The sequence below is a fragment of the Engystomops pustulosus genome, chromosome 4 (assembly GCF_040894005.1).
Source record: "Engystomops pustulosus chromosome 4, aEngPut4.maternal, whole genome shotgun sequence".
NCBI lineage: Eukaryota > Metazoa > Chordata > Amphibia > Anura > Leptodactylidae > Engystomops > Engystomops pustulosus.
This window is the reverse complement of record NC_092414.1, coordinates 90,677,545-90,695,363: the sequence shown is the minus strand read 5'-3', so window position 1 is coordinate 90,695,363 and position 17,819 is coordinate 90,677,545. Positions and strand designations below refer to the sequence as shown.

General features: G+C 37.8%; 1 protein-coding gene across 2 annotated transcripts in view; it reads left to right on the top strand.

Moving 5' to 3' along the window:
* PTPRR (protein tyrosine phosphatase receptor type R) overlaps positions 1–17,819 on the top strand; it is a 144,372-nt gene that overhangs the window by 46,232 nt on the left and 80,321 nt on the right. For both annotated transcript variants that reach the window (XR_011854903.1, XM_072146714.1), the window contains exons 3-5: positions 2,040–2,153; positions 2,557–2,712; positions 15,797–15,907. Coding sequence is in view for 1 of the 2 variants with exons in the window: in XM_072146714.1 (XP_072002815.1) it covers positions 2,040–2,153; positions 2,557–2,712; positions 15,797–15,907 (381 nt within the window). In the remaining variant the exon portion in view is untranslated. The remainder of the gene's footprint in view (positions 1–2,039; positions 2,154–2,556; positions 2,713–15,796; positions 15,908–17,819) is intronic.

Here is a 17,819-nt window from a genome sequence, read left to right as displayed (position 1 = left end):
TCAGCTATCAACTGCTGCAGTTATTGTAACCATATACAACATATCAGTGACCTAAAAGCACTTAGATTGTGCAGCAATACATTACTGATCCCTCCAACCATAGTCTGAAAAGCATGATGTGAATAAAGGTGCTTTACACACCAATAGATTTGAATGGAATATCCCAGGATTTATTGGCTAGATTTGATAGAGATTTGGTTTTGTATGTATTATTTTGTATGTTATATAGACTTACAGTATTGATAGCTTTTAGCTTTAACAATCACCCGCAACAGAAGGTACACAAAGAGCAGCTTGGAAATGGTAAGGTTAATTAGTGAGACCATTTATAGAAAGTGTCATCATCTCTCCAAAGCCAGGTGCTTAGAGTATTGCAATAGAGCCATCAGGAGAACAAGTGCCAGACTGCTTCATACAGGAAGGTTTATCTACCCCTGATTAAATAAGGTTAGAATGAAAATACAGGAAAGTCCGAGCCAAAAGGTAAGATTTGCTTGATTCTTCACCTGTAATTTGTCTTTCAATACATACTATAACAATCATAGTAAACAAACAACAGTGTATATGACTTCCCTGATGGTAACAGGGCTGTCATCTATCTGTACTGTCTTTATCCTCCTTACTTCTGATTAGTATTTTTTTTTCTGTTTTGTACTGTTTTATCACTTATTATACATTATAAAAACCGTTAACTATAGAAAACAGACACTTTATTTAAGGATAATTAAAAAGCTGCTTGATAAATATAAATGCTACATATAGTGGATACTTGGGGATATACCTTATATTCTGTAAGTAAGCTTTGTCAGATCTGTTGTCCATGAAATGACCAGTTTACTGTTTGCCTGGCAGTGTGAATCAATAGAACTTTCCTATTTAGTCTTCTGTTCAGTCCTAGTTATTACCTCAATATCAAGTGAGAATTGACAGTGGGATATGCTATGCTGGTCCGCTTTCAGTAGTGGTACCTGTTTCAATGTATGCTTCAAGGTCCTCTACAACATATAAACTTATTATCTATTTGTGTACTGCACTTGTTTCCTGGGCGTCTTTACTGTACATTATGATGATGGTTTCTATTTGATACTGAGAGCTACATCTAACAAACATCAAAGGTACAACACATGGACAGGTTCAATGCTAATGTTCTGTTTTGAAAGATCAACAGTGATACCACCAACCCAATCATCAATCACCACCAATCCATCAACCCAAATTCACCACTAACTGAAAATGGTGTGGTTTTGGCATTCTTGTCACTTGTTCTCATCAGAAAAAAAGTGTCCTAAATTGACAAGCTGCAGGCATTGATATACAGGCGGTCCCCTACTTAAGAACACCCGACTTACAGACGACCCCTAGTTACAAACAGACCACTGGATATTAGTAATTTACTGTACTTTAGCCCCAGGCTATAATAAACACCTCTAACAGTTATTAAAGGTGTCTGTAATGAAGCTTTATTGTTAATCCTGGTTCTTATGACAACCCAACATTTTTCAAATCCAATTGTCACCAAGACCAAAAAAAATTCTGGCTGGGGCTTTAATTATAAAATATACAGTTCCGACTTATATACAAATTCAACTTAAGAACAAACCTACAGACCCTATCTTGTACGTAACCTGGGGACTGCCTGTATTTAGAAGTTATTGGAGTCCCATGCAAAGTTTGTTCTTTGGGGCTCCCTGCTGTTATTGGTTTCCTAGATCAACTATTCTTTTGCAAACAGTCCATTAGCATCATTTTCCATAGTGCAGGGCCTTTATTACCCATGGGGACTCAAGCTTTTGCATTTTTAGCAATATGGGTAAAATTAGAGATAAAAAAACTAGCATTACAAGTCCGTTTTCTTTGAGCATGACAAAAAAGTGGATGTGATTCAGAAAAATCACATCCACTTTGCTAGTCATGTAAAACCCAGTAGATGGACTGCAGAACAACTGGCTGTGGTAATCTGCAGCCTTTATATGCCTTATGGTGTTACCTGTACAAATGTATCAAAATACACATATAAATCCATGCATTTTTTTCCCCAGATGTTAAAAATGGATGTAAACAAGCTGAACACAACGTTGCTTCGGAAGTTTCGTCAGGGAGTTGCTGCAGCACTAGGCCTTATACCACAGCAAGTTCACATCAATCGCCTAAATGTAAGCACCCTGTACCTTCCCTATTACTGAGAGGACTTTTTTGCAATACTTTCATGGAGTATTTATAGAGAAGAGAGATTTGCTGTTTTGCCTTTTTACATCAATTCTATGCAACAATCTTATAATAATTCCAATAACTTCTCATTTCTATTGAAAACTCACATGTTGTGGTCTAGGGGTTTCACTTACTTCCTTGTACTTTGCAATCTTGAAAGACAAACTTCTTTAATGGTTATCAAAATGTCATTTATTTGTAATATGTGACCTTTATGGAATCACAGATCTAGCACAGAACAGCCCATACTGTTTTGTATGCTTTATCACTGTGTGTTGCAATTACCTTTGGTCATTAACAGTTGCTTAAGAAAAAAAAGGAAGCTAAGACATATTTCTTTTCATTAAGGGAAAGAAGAACTGTGTCGAGCTGTTTATTTCTCCATTAAATAAAAAGATAGGTGTTCCAGACACCCTTCCGTCCGCAGAAGTCCTACGTTCACTCAATCTGCACACCCTGCACCAAAGACTGTCCCACTTTGGAATAACTGAAGTTTCTCCAGAGGTAATTTTACTGTATAGTATTGACTTTGCCTGCCGGTGTACATGTGCACTTCAAGAATAGAGTTGTAGTTATATACATGTGTTTGCATTTAATAACATGAAATAGATAGCCACAAGGGTTGAAGATAAGTCATTTTGAAGATGGGTTCTTTTACACTGAAGATAATTTATACTGTATATCAAATTCTTCCACTTAATAATTATTTCTTTTAGCTCTATAAAATAAAAAAAATTTCATTTTTTTTAATTGCATTAAGAATGAGCTAGGCTTTATCTCGATGCATAAGAACCTTCAACACCAAAATATTGTATTTCCTTCTTAATCTTTCACATTAAGATGTCTGACCTGCAAGAGGCATTATATAGAGCAAGATGAGCTAAGAAGATCATAGAAAATAACAAAGGCAACATTCTTTACTGTAGATAGGTCGAATTTATCAAAGGTTTTAGAGTGAAATGCTATTAACCCCTTTCTGGCCTTTTTAGTGAATTGTCATACATAATGGGCCATAACTTTCTTTTTTTGTGCAATGCTTTAAACATTTTTGCGGCATTTTTTTCATGACACATGTGGATGGTTAAAAATAAGACAAATGTTAAAGGACCTTTTTTTCATTTTTAGTTTTTTTCTGTATTTTTTAGTTTTCAAATTAACTCAAAATGATAATTTAAATTAATTCCCTCCTGTTTATTCTTTGGGTCAGTGCGATCACAGGGATCCCAAATTTAAATAGGTTTTATCATGTTTTAGTAGATTTAAACATTTTTTTTAATCTTTTGTGCAAAAAAAGAGTTAGCTTTTCTTCAAAATTCTGAGGTCAGTAATTTTTTCTTACTTCCACAAACTGACCTGTGTAAGGTGTCATTTATTGCGGGGCATGCTATCAATTTTGGACCATTTGATAATTTTTTATTCTAATATTTATGTATGGAAAAATAGCAAAAAAGTGGCATTGAGACATTTGGGCGCTGTTATCCATTACAGTGTTCACGGACAGAAATAACCATTTTTATATTTTGAAAGAGTGAGCATTTTGGGACGTAGCGATATCTAACATGATTTTCTGTTTATTTATTTTATATGTATTCTAGGGAAACTTTGAAACTTTTAGATTTTTATTTTTTACTTTATTTTTTTACATTAGGGTACTTCTAACTCATACACTATACTGCGGTATGTTGTAATTTTACTGCTGATCTCTAATGGCCTGTCAACTGCATACTATCAGAGATCAGTATCCATGACAGGTCTACAAGTCTCTATTAGACTGTAGGCTGATGGGTGATGGCAACTGATGGGTTCCCTCTGATGACATCATGAATGCGTTAGAGACAGGTGTCAGCTATGTGATATAGCTGATACCCTCCATGTATGGAGAGCCTGTGAGCTCTCTTCATACAAGACCCACAGCACCACAGTGTTATAGTGTGTTGTGCTGCACAAAGTGGTTAAAGGGAACCTGTCAGCAGAACAGGTAATAAACCACTTCCAGTATGTTGCAAGCAGCTGAACACCTTCAATATCATGTTTCTTTCATGAGCCAGTGTGGTGGCAGCATCCATTAAATCTACTTTGAAGTGAGATGTAAATTGGTTGTATAAAGTAGGTGTCAGAGTTCCTCATCTTGACTCTAGTATTAAACTTTCCACCTCCCTGACTTTATACAACCAATTTACATCTCACTTGAAAGTTGATTGTAATGTCGTGGTATTAACCCATATGATGTAGAAGGAACCCATGCTGGATCACTGGACTGCTTGCTCAGAGACAACTTTATTCCGTGCTACACCTTGGCTCTGTCTGTAACAACTGCTCCAAACTAGCCTGCTCCTCCAGAACATGCAAACACATTAACAGTAAACATATTAGCAGAACAGATATAACAACATCACATTGATATCTACAATATATAGGCTACGATATAGGCTACAATAAACAGCAATAACTGTTATAAAAGGTGTCTGCAATTAAGCTTTATTGTTAATCCTGGTTCTTATGATAATCCAACAATTTTTAAATCCAATTGTCACAGAGACTAAAAAAATTTTTGTCTGGAGCTACAATTATAAAATATACAGTCACGACATACAAATTCAACTTAAGAACAAACCTAAAGAACCTATGTTGTACATAACCAGGGGACTGTCTATAATCAGTAATGTAAGTGATTACGATGCCAGTAACATAAACTAGAACTTGGAGTATAACACAGTAAATTTCATTATACTCAGTTTCTCCTGCTCTTTAACATGTGAACACATAACAACATAACTTTTTTTCTCTTAGCTGACCAAGCCAATTATATAGAACCCCATAAATATAATCTATATTTTGGGTTACTTGTTTAATAAAAACATATTTTCTGTTTGGAAATATTGCTCCTTAAAGAAATCTGCCATCAAAATGAAGTGGCCTCCTTCCTTTTAATATCAACTTTGGTAACACCCCCCAGAACTCTTCAGACACCCTAGGATGGTTTTAAAAGTTGATTTTAGAAGGAATTAAGCCATAACAAATATAAGAAGATTAAGACAGTCAATGGGACTTATTTACTAACACACATTCGTCGGATTTTGTAAATTTTCGGAATTTGTGCTGCCGTGACGGGATCGGATTTTGACACATGTGACATAAATCGAGAACGGGCCGTTGAATGATCCGACTGATTCGGACTGAGCGCGGGATTTAATATTTAAATTGTGTCGCAAACAATGCACTTACATATGGGAAGAAGATGGTGAACTCCGGCGGACCTGAGCAGGGAAGTGACACACGCAGGAAATCGGGTGCATGATCTTTGTGAATCGCGGCACAGTGCATTTTCGTTAGACAATGCACTTCGGGTGAACTCCATCGGCCCCGTTGTGTCTGGATATATGAGTAAGAGTCCCTGGGGTATCATGATGGATTTTGATTGTAGATTTCCTTTAAGAAGATGAATGGGATAATCCTATTCAGGAGAACTGCTCTTTTTTTCATAGCAATTCTCTTTATTTTATTATTGTTGAACTACATAGGGTCACGTAAGAAGCAAAGTATGACCTCTTCTTAATTTATAAAGGTAATAAAACAATAAACACATCACAGAATTCTGTATCTGTTTGTTGCTAATAATTAAGCCATTTTTACGACAATAAGGTCATTAGGGAAAATGCCCACATTTTTCATGTTTGATTCTATATAACATATAGTATGCATTTACAACAATGACTGGGGGCCATGGTAACAGGGTATCTTTAAACAAAGCAGGGCCTCCTGGGAATCCACCATTATAATTATCTTTTCACTATACAGTGACATTCCTGGTTTTGACATTAATACACATATTATGCCTGATGTTAGTATTATGGTCTAACACTCTTGGATAAGCAATAATTCACGGTCCACTATCGACCAAAAAAATTACCAAAAAAACACCAGCTCAGAACACGTCCCTTTGATTTTTTTTTCTATTTAAAGAAGTAGTAGTTTAATAGCATCAGCGCATGTGTAACCATGTCTATAGCTAGAATTATGTTGTGGAGCCAGCTACAGTTTTAGGGCTTATGCACACGACCGTCCGTATGTACAGATGCAAGCTTGTATGGCATGGGCTTGGTATGGTAAGCGCAACAAGGCTGCTCTCTCTTTGGCTGTATTGACGGCTGTGCGGCTACTATTTTTTATAGAGAGGGGCGGGGGCGAGCAGCTCTCAAACCCTCCTCCGCTCCTGTGCACTGACGTTATCTTTTCACCATGGCTTGCATGAGCCCCCAGGGGACAGCACTCCAGGGTCAGTCATTGGACAGTAGCTTCATCTTTAGACTACATTGTCAAGAATTCATGCCATTTATTAATTTTAGATTATGAAGTTGAAGCCCAGTGTCTGACTGTTGTGTATGTCTATATGCCAGCCTTTCATATGCTTCACCATACTTGACACCATACTTGGCAGTATTCAGAGTGTATTTAATTATGACCTCAGAACATGATATATAGAACGAAGGCCCAACGGCTGACTGTGTACAGGCACCCAGGCCTCTGTTCACATCAAAATAAAGCCTGGTGATCCAATCCAAGGGGATGCAACAATTTTTAATATGGTATAGCAATCGCTTGGCCCGCTTGACTTTTGAAGTGGACAATAATTGGACACCATAATCCCAGAAATACACTTTAATACACAGAATCCCCCATTCTGAATGAGGCTGAAGTTTAACCCATATGCTTTTACAGTCTCTGTGATAGTAACTTCTGAGTGCTCTTTATTAATTTGAGTTGTCTCAACGGACAAAAATGAAAAAAAAATAATAACCATAAAATATTATGCACAACATGGGAACTAACACAATTAAAACAACAAGTGAACAAAGTAAATGAGCAAACAATGACACTAAAGGAGAGAATCTGCCTTAGATTTTATAGTGTAAATGACCCAGTACTACAATTTGTATACAGTAGTCTAAGGCATTGGATCTGAGGCATTGGACCTACCATCACCACCATCTCCAACTCTCATTTAACTGAAATTAACATTTCAAATAAAAGATAACACCAAACAGGGGCATACTTACTAGGTTCCAAGCCCAAACAGGTTGAATACAGAAGTCAGGATCAGGTGGTATATGTGATGGAGGTCCCTCTCCCTAAGAGGGTAGGTAAAATATGGTAGCTGGGTATATTATAGTTTGTATAAAGCAGTTTAACAATAACTTCTAATCCTAAAGTAATCATAGTTACAGTAACATGCTTATGTTTCAGCAGCAACACAAAATATCAAGAAAGATACATGTTATGCCTCAATAGTATAAAGTTGTATCATGTTGAACTTGATGAACAGGTTAAACTGATCTATATTTATATTTGATGTTCATAGTGCCATAGTATTGCAGTATGGAGGCTGTTGTCTCAGCACAGAGTTCACCAGACAGGACTCAAGACATATTCTTGCAGTATTCAATGCTATTTTAAAGGAACCTACCACCACAAATCTACCTATAAAGGTAGATAGGGTAGTAGGTGGATCAATAGGACATGAGGATAGCCATTCTAAGGGCTAATCCTCACGTCCCCGCACTGTTTTGATAACTTTTATTATCTGTATATGTAAATTTTGTTATGCGGCTACTGGGGTGTGGAGTAACCGCAGCTTAGGCTACACGGCGTGGCTACTCCATGCCCCAGTATCCTTTTTACCCCACCTACGCACAATCTTCGGCATGCGCAGTGTGGTCACTGCTCTGATGGTGGAGCACCCTCTATGATGTTGACAAGCGGCTGACTTCATGGTATGTGCGGCGCAGCCACAGGGACCCGAAAACGGAGCCGGAGCTGAAGACAGAAGAGGACCTGCAGGGGGCATCAGAAATGTTAGTACAGAGGTTTTTTTTTCATTGTATATGCCGAGTTAGGGGTTTTCAGCACATTTTTCAGCACATTTTTTGTGCTGAAAAACTTGGGTTATACTCGAGTATATACAGTAACTGTTTTTTCTGAATCCATTACAGATTTTGGTAATTAGATAAATTAAATAAGGTTTCATTGTTAACAATGTGTGTATGTAATGCAAATAATTTTTACTAGGCGTGACCTGTACAAGCAATGGTAGTAACTCTGCACTACCTTAACCCCAACATTGAATCAAAACTAGCAATGAATGTGCTCAGGTGATATACAGGTGCTTAACTGTATGAAAATTGGAATTATAAAAGGGGAAATTGCACCAAGCACCAATCCACGCTAATGGTTAGATACTATACATACACATTATTTATTAACTATGATGGTTAAAATACAAATTACATCAAATAATACATCAAATTAAAACACAATATTGCACAATGTAATGATATGCATACCAGTGTGTAACACTTTGTTATCTCAGGCTGGGCTAAAAAAGGGGCATAAATGGCACCATAGGGCCCAAGTGCACATCTGTGCCCTTAATAAAAAATTGGAATATAAATATAGCTATAATTATGTACCATGGGGTTTATGCAAGTAAAAAGCTCATATAAGCCAATAAGTTATAAACAGCTCATATATGCCAATAGGTTATAAACAGCTAATATATGCCGATAGGTTATACGCCTTTTAACTCCTCAGATTTTTCATTGGAGTTCAGAGTAATGAAATAGTTGGTTCTTGTAATATGTCCCAATAATGTTCACTGGGAATGCAATTTATATATTTTGCTTAAAAATGTTGTGAAAAATGTTGTAACCAGTACTGTTCACTAAAAGTCGTGTCTGTCGTGACCAGTGTCACACTCACGGTTTTCCCGAAAGACTAAAAAGAGTCCTCCTTAGACTCAGATGTCGCATCGGACAGGCTCGGCAGTGAGCTACTGAAGAAACAGCCAAGCAGAGCTGAGAAATGCGTCTAGCGATATACAAAGATACCGTGGAACATACAAAGATACCGTGGAGTTAGTGCTCAATTTAACCATTGCAGCTAAAATAACAGGAGCAGCCAAAATAACCTGGGAAGCGTACAGCTAGAGACGAACATCAGCTGGAGTAATCAGAAGGAGCACAGAATATTGACGCATGCGTACATCCACTCTGGGGACGCCGAGACACTGCCCATCCTCACAGCACTGCCGAGCCTGTCCGATGCGACATCTGAGTCTAAGGAGGACTCTTTAGTCTTTTTGGGAAAACCGTGAGTGTGACACTGGTCACGACAGACATAACTTTTAGTGAACAGTACTGTTTACAATACTTTTCACAACATTTTTAAGCAAAATATATAAATTGCATTCCCAGCGAACATTCTGAACATCTAGACTGTAGGTTAGGAGGTCATTCTTTAGTTACAACAACTTTTACCCCAATCTGAAATTAAACTATTCAGATAATTAAATACACTTTCTGGACAACATTATACATTAAAGACAATTGCTTAACCACATCAATAGATCACAAACTACACAAGACAACCTACTATATGCACTTAGACTATTCGTTACAAGCAAATCTGCTCAGACGAGAACGAGAAAGACCTTGAAAAATTGGGCTACCAACCAAAAGTGACTGACAATCAAATAAGCAAAGCAGCAGTCATCAAAATAGACAGCTTACTCGCATATAGAGACCCAACAGGAGACTAGAGTACCCATGGTTACCAGCTACAGTCCACATATTGCCAAGGAACTTCAACCGATTCTTCATAAAGATACACAACTAAAGGAAATATTCCACCTCCCCTTCTTCATAAAGATACACAACTAAAGGAAATATGCCACCACCCCTTTCCTTCCAGCAACCATCAAAACTGAAACTACTAGTTGTTCAGAGCGGCCTCAAGCCCCGATCAGAAAATGGCACCACATTCGGCCTGCAAAACAAGTCCACAAAATGTTGGCACATTCACATGGCTGACCATGTGCCTGCACCACAATCACAGCAGATACATAAGATCAAAGGGAGCTTATCCTGCAGGTCTTCCAATGTGATATATCTTATTATGTGTGAACACAGGCCTCTATGTGGGACAAACAGGTCAGAGACCTCATCACAGCATGAACTAGCATTAATCTGTTTTCAACAACAGAAGGAAAGATCTCCCAGTGGCCCCACATTTCTCCAAAGAGGACCACATCATTGGAGATTTGCAAATTCTGTTTTGATGGGACATTCCAAAACACAAAGGGAAAGGAAAGAATTATAGTATAACTTAATGCAGGGATTTAACAGCTTGCAAAGTTGTCTTAATATCCATCCCAGCTTCATGACCTCTCTAGTCTCTATACTGACTAATATTCTGGAAAGCTCACTATCAAATATACTCAGTTAACCTCAAAAAGGTATCGCCTGATTTCTTTTTTCTTTACTTCTGTTCTCTTTGCTGATCTTGGTACAAGTAGACACTATCACTATATACACACACATATATATATATATATATATATATATATATATATATATATATATATATACAGGCGGTCCCCTACTTAAGAACAATCAACTTACATACGACCCCTAGTTACAAACAGACCACTGGATATTGGTAATTTATTGTACTTCAGTTATCACAGGTGTCTGTAATGTAGCTTTATTGTTAATCCTGATTCTTATGACAAGCCAACATTTTTAAAATCCAATTGTCACAGAAACCAAAAACCTTCTAGCTGGGTTTACAATTATAAAATTTACAGTTCCGACTTACATACAAATTCAACTTAAGAACAAACCTACAGAACCTATCTTGTATGCAACCCGGGGACTGCCTGTATATACAAAAAATATATACTTAGGTGCAAAGCCCAGAATCCAAAATTATGGAATCAAAAGATGGCAGCACTCCAAGGTTCCAGGCCTAGGTGCACGTGTCCTGGCTGTCTCCACTGGCTGTATACGTTCTTATGTGTATGTGGATCAGGGAATGAATTACCTTTTACAATCATCTTGCAAATATATATATTTCTAAAAATATCTAAAAGATATCCAACAATTAAAATAATAAAATAATATAAATATTAATGTAAGTCCAGCATGAAAGTAAAAATCTAGAAAAACATAAAGTACATGCCAGCTGGTGTCACCAAGATATCTGCTGGCTAGGCCAGGAACTGGTGTATGTAAAAAAAACTAAGCTGTAAATGTACAATGTTGAAAAGAAACAGATGGGCGCCACCACTAACATCTAAAATAGGGTGTGTAGAACAATCAACTTTTCCCCTTACATACAAAACTTCTCTATAATCAACTGGATACCAACAGAATGGTGTATACATACAAGGCTATAGCATTGTGGAGTATTCTAAAACTATTCAACATCAAAAGTATACTTTCTTATTTGAAAGAATTTTATTTCCCCAAGTGATAAACTAGGAGGCCCCATCGACAGTTTTGTATCACAAACATCTATAACATAAAGGAAATATATCACCTTTTATTTTCTTATTGTATTTTCTGTAGATGGATATCATCTTTCCTAATCTGCAGTTAACATGAAGAGATATGCTTTACAGCAACCACAAAAATATAATGTTATGATATAACCTAACCTTAAAACCTAAACTAATATGTCTTATATTTTCTAATGACATACTCCTTTCAGAATTCAACATATGCGATTTGGAAAGGTTTAGAAATGACCACAGGCAAGCAAACAACATTTACTCCTTACATTGCGACCAGCAAGAAGAGTCCCATGTTACATAACAGGAAGTTTGTACAATTTTTGTATAATTTTATGCAATAAGAGATGATTCAGAAACCCAGAATTGAAAGTAAAAGAAATTGTACTGTGTAATAATGTTGGCATTGTAAAAATGTTTGCTAAGATCAAACAGAAAAGAAAATTGAAACCAAATTAGATTAAATGGAACATGAAATTTACTCATAGTCTGCCTGGTTAAAAAAGAGGTTAGCACACCAACTCATCTTCTGTCTATACTAAGATGGGAAATTTGTGTGCTCAACAAATATGTACAGTAACTGACATATTATTTGTATGGCCAGCATAGGGGTCTAACATCGATATGGGGAGTAAACACTATAAAACTTTACTATACATTATCTTATCTATTTTATAGTGAGGGACTTTGTTTACTTATGGCTCTTGTCTCCTGTCTTTGATAGCTACTTAGCTTATCTCAGTTACAATCTCGGCAACCTCTGTCAGCTCTATGGAGCTCCACCACTCATCTCACGGAGTGACAAGGGGGTCCGATGGAGGTTCCTCGGACCCATTCAGACATCCCGTTCTTGTTTATCTTTGGGGGGTCTCATTGAAGAGACTCCTACAGATCACAAGTTAGGCCCTATCCTGTTTTTTTGGGAAAACCCCTTTAACCCCTTAACGCTCTGCGCCGTAGCTCTACGGCGCAGAGGTATAAGGGAAGTATGAAGAGGGCTCACGGGCTGAGTCCTCTTCATACAGAGGTGGGGGTTTTTGCATTTTGCACAAAACCCCCACCGCTAATAACCGCGGTCGGTGCTTGCACCGATCGCGGCTATTAACCCTCTAAACGCCGCCCGCAAAGTCGCGGGCGGCGTTTAAAAGACGGCGGCGCGCGGGCGCCGCCATCTTTTTTTCGATCGCCACGCCCCCGAACGTCATCGGGGGGCGGCGATCGGTTACCATGGTAGCCTCGGGTCTTCTCTTGACACGAGGCTACATGGTTTATGCAGGTTCGTTACAATGAGCCAGTGGCTCATTGTAATGTAAGACCTGCAAAAACGCCATATATTGCAATACTGTAGTATTGCAGTATATGGTAGGAGCGATCTGATCATCTAGGGTTATTGTACCCTAGATGGTCTAAAAAATAGTGAAAAAAAAAAGAAAAAAAAAAGTTTAAAAAATAAAAAAAATTAATAAAATATTAAAAGTTCAAATCACCCCCCTTTCCCTAGAATGGATATAAAACATAACAAACAGTAAAAATCACAGACATATTAGGTATCGCCGCGTCCCAAAATGCCCGATCTATCAAAATATAAAAACGGTTACGGCCGGCGGTGACCTCCGAGGCGGGAAATGGCGCCCAAATGTCCGAAATGCGACTTTTACACCTTTTTACATAACATAAAAAGTGAAATAAAAAATGATCAAAATGTCGCACAGACCTCAAAATGGTAGCAATGAAAACGTCGCCTCATTTCGCAAAAAATGACCCCTCACACATTTCCGTGCGCCAAAGTATGAAAAAGTTATTAGCGTCAGAAGATGGCAAAAATTTTTTTTTCTTTTTTGTACACATTCGTTTAATTTTTGAAAATGTATTAAAACACAATAAAACCTGGATAAATTTGGTATCACCGCGATCGCACCGAACCAAAGAATAAAGTAGGCGTGTTATTTGGAGCGAAGAGTGAAAGTCGTAAAAACTGAGCCCACAAGAACGTGACGCACGTGCGGTTTTTTTTCAATTTTTCCACATTTGGAATTTTTTTTCAGCTTCGCAGTACACGGCATGTTAAAATAAATAACATTACGGGAAAGTAAAATTTGTTACGCACAAAATAAGCCCTCACACAGGTCTGTACACGTAAAAATGAAAAAGTTATGGATTTTTGAAGTTGGAGAGCGAGAAATGAGCCGGAAAACCCTCCGTCCTTAAGGGGTTAAAGGGAATCTGTCACCACAATAAGCCCACAAACAGGACCTTCTTCTGTAATGTGAACATCCTCAGGTCATATGAATGTCCTCTGTTCATTGTCTCCTGTCTTGCATAGCTGCTCAGATTATCTCAGTTGTAGCAAATTCCCTGAATGCAGTCTGAGTACTTTGATGCTTTCCTGACCCTTCCTGGTATAACTGGATCTCCTCCAGTTCTGGGTGTACTGTCCTGCTAACTGTGTTAAGGCAGAACATACACCTGCCTTAATCTGGATCAGGTAGACCAATGACCAACCCTTACAAGGGATGACACTGAACACCAAACTGAAGCCTTAGACTCTGACACTCAGGTGGGTGTTGAATTGTGGGCATCTTGTTATGCAGTCTTTGTTCTGACAATTTCCTGCAGATTTTATTGAATCGCTTAAAGGAAACCTACTATCACACTAAGCCCCCCAAGCCCGCAAACAGTACTTTATTCTGTAATATGAGCATCCCCTGGAGAACTTTTCAGCATATATCTAGGTTGCAGCATGAATAAAAAATCATCTTTTGTACAATGCAGCCAGGCATCCTCGCCTCCTGCAGTCAGACAGCCCTGCCTTCAGCAGTCAGACCATCCCGCCTCCTGCAATCAGGTAATCCCGCCTCCTGCAGTCAGGCAATCTCGCCTCCTGACTTCTGTTTGCTCTTCTCACTCCTTGCCTCCAAATGGAGACGTGATTCACTTTGCATGACATTCTAGCAGTTGCAGAGCACACAGCAGTTAAGGGCGGGTTGCGTGACTGCATCTTATAAAAGAATAATAGACAATTTTTAATTTATGCTGCAACCTGCCCTGTGCCTGCATACTTTAAAAAAAAAAATGTATGCAAAACTATGCCAGGTCAACGCTACCGCCTGACAGATACATCAGGAGGCTTATAGTATTATAACTTAGACTTGATGTTAACTACAACCTCTTTTGGTACGAGGTCCTCTTCATTAGTGGTGAGATTACTGAACCAGTATTATAGCCAAAGGTTCCAAGACTGTGAGGGTTACCCTGATGATGACCTATGCCAAATTAATTATGTATTATATTTACCAGAATATATGGCATATTTTCTCTTTTGTCTTTTGATTGTAAGTATTATACAGTATACTGTATATTCTGCACTGGAAGCTTTATATGTATGTGATCATATGTATGTTTTTGCTGTAACTATTCTCTAAGATGCAAAGTATAAAAAGGCATGTAATACAAGGAAGTTACACAGTCACTCAGTGTTTTGTATAGCTGTATACCATACATTCTGCACTGGAAGCTTCATATGTATGTGATCATATGTATGTTATTTGCTGTAACTATTCTCTAAGAGAAGGTGTTGTATAGCTGTATACTGTAGGTAGCGCGTTGAAGTCTTTGCACTGTGACACATGTTATGTTCCCACTTGTGAGATATAAACATACTGGGTGACCTGTATTCTTGTAATCGATTGATGGTGCACCCTGTTTTGAGGAGGACATATATCCCATTCATATTTTTAATACTTCAGAATGAGCCTGTCAAACAGTAGCTGTGTGAATGAACCACAAGTAATACCATGTGGATGTAGCACGTAGAGAACATAATATCAGCTCAATGCAACCTTTGTGCTCAACAATTCATTCTCGAAAGTGTTTGCACCTGCAGGGAGATGGGAAGGGTCATATGAAATTCACAAGTGTGTGGGAGTACAGGGGAGGGGCTGAGAGGCCGAATGAAAGATTACATTTAACTCTTTGCACACAGGTAAATCCCGCACCCTCCTACATGATGAGACAGGTCATTTCTAAGAAAAACATTTACAGTGTTTGCTTTAGTTAGATCTGACCCTAATACACGTGTGGGAAGATTATTTTAGCGTTAAAGAGAATGTTAACCTTTACGTCTGTCTAACAGGTCTCATTCCCTAGCTTTGCTCTGGTGAGGTGCACACTGTTCTAGGGATTTCACTGAATGCCAGAATCACTTGTTACAATAAACATATCTCTTTTTTTTTTGTTTTGAAGAAAAATGTTCTACAAGGACAACATGAGGCTGATAAGATATGGACCAAAGAAGGATTTTACACTATTGTTATCTTCCTCAGCACATTTGTCATAATCGTCACATGCTTAATGGTGAGTGAATATATTTATTAATCTCTCTATAGCCATAAACATAGGCTGCTACACACATTTCACAATACTGATGTTGCACGTGGAACTCTCTGTATATGGATTATTATTGGTATGTTGATTTTGGCTAAACTTTGAATGGCAAGTACCTGTAAACAATATGTTATACGATAAATTGCAGATTTAAGTGTAATAATGTACTTGAAGAATATAGTTTGTCCCTTGTAAATGCAGATATGTTAAATAAAACATATATTAGAAGGCATAGTCTTGTTTTGTGATATTTATACATCATATACTGACTTTTGCGCCATCACAGCCAATTGTAAAAAATGATCTGAAGCCATACAGGGATAAGGATAGGTTTACAAATTTAGATTTTTGATACTGCTTATGAAATCAAAACCATAAGTCAAGGAACAAGGTTAGGGACAAGATCATCTAATGTTCCTAATGGTACCTCTAGGGCACAGTGTCATCTCCTGACAGTGCCCCTGAAGGTAATTGCTATGTTATTACCCTGATGATGTAACCACATATGCTTGGGGGATATTGGGGTATCCTTTTGACCAGCAATATCTCCAATATGTTCTTGAACTCTTTTTTTTTTAACTGTCTAAAAGTTTTACCAACATAATCAGCTGGACATGTGCATGTGGCAAGATAGACCAAACTATCGATGAACAGTCTATAGTTAATGTATCAAAACATTCACCTGTAGATGCACTTACAATTAATTTTAATGGTGTGACAATTTTACAGGCAGAACAATGCCCATAGTGAAATGTACTTTAGGTTTTCTATCTAGCCAAGTGCCCCATGGTTTCTCTGGGGACAGAAAACTATGCATTTCCCTTGTCTTTATGGATGGTTTCTTATGTGGATATGACACATGCTATTTCCTGTTCTTCTTTCTTTAGTTTTAGTATTAGAATAGTAATTCTGTTGGTTTGACATGCTACATGGTATGGTGACTTCAGGATTGTTGTGGGAATCCTCTAGGCTAGAATCTATCTGTAAAATCATTAGATTTTATATGTAATTCATAAAAGCTACTACAATTTCTTTTCATGCAAGGGTATTGACCTTTTGGTATACCCTCTGTTAAGATGATATGGATTGCAGCTATCCTACTTCAAAAGGTTACTTGTGGCTGTAGTTTTATGATAAATGGATGTGGCAATTTGCCCTCCATCTGTTTTCTTGATGGATGATCCAAAAATGTGATACTTTGTTCCTAGATTTTAAGTAGTTGTCGCTCAAAATGGCAACACAGCGTTAAAACTCACTAGATGTAGACATCCATATTAGTAGGACATCAGCAATATACCTCAGCCACAATGGAATATACTATGTCCATTTAGACATATCATCTCAGGAAATTCCACCAGCCATTGTTAAAAGAAGGTGGCCCCCAGGAGAAAAAAGTTTTTGCTGAGGATATATAGAAGAAAATCCAAAATGAACTGGTTATGTTGATAGTATTGTACCCTTCCGGTTTGAAGAAAGAATCCCACTGCCTCAATCCCTCTATCATGAAGGAATATCAGGAGTATAGGTCCTCCACGTCAAGGCTTGTTAAGTAATGGTTCCTGTCAATCTGCAGGCTTTCAAGTTTTTTTTAGGACCTGCATTGTGTTCCTTACAAATGAAGGAAGGGACTCAGCACCTTATCCAGATAGAAGCTATTCAGGTCCCCAGATACTCAGAAAATTAAGCAACCAGACCAAATACACTTGCGGCTCATGCTCTGACAACTTTTATCCTGTATCATGTCATTAAGCTTTCTGAAAATGTCATGCTTCATGTTAAGGGGGTTGCCTTACATGGTAGTCAAGAGGCAATCCTGGAAAACTCATTTCAATATTTCCCAGAATTCCCCAGTGGAGCATCATGGCTGTAAGTCTCCACACAC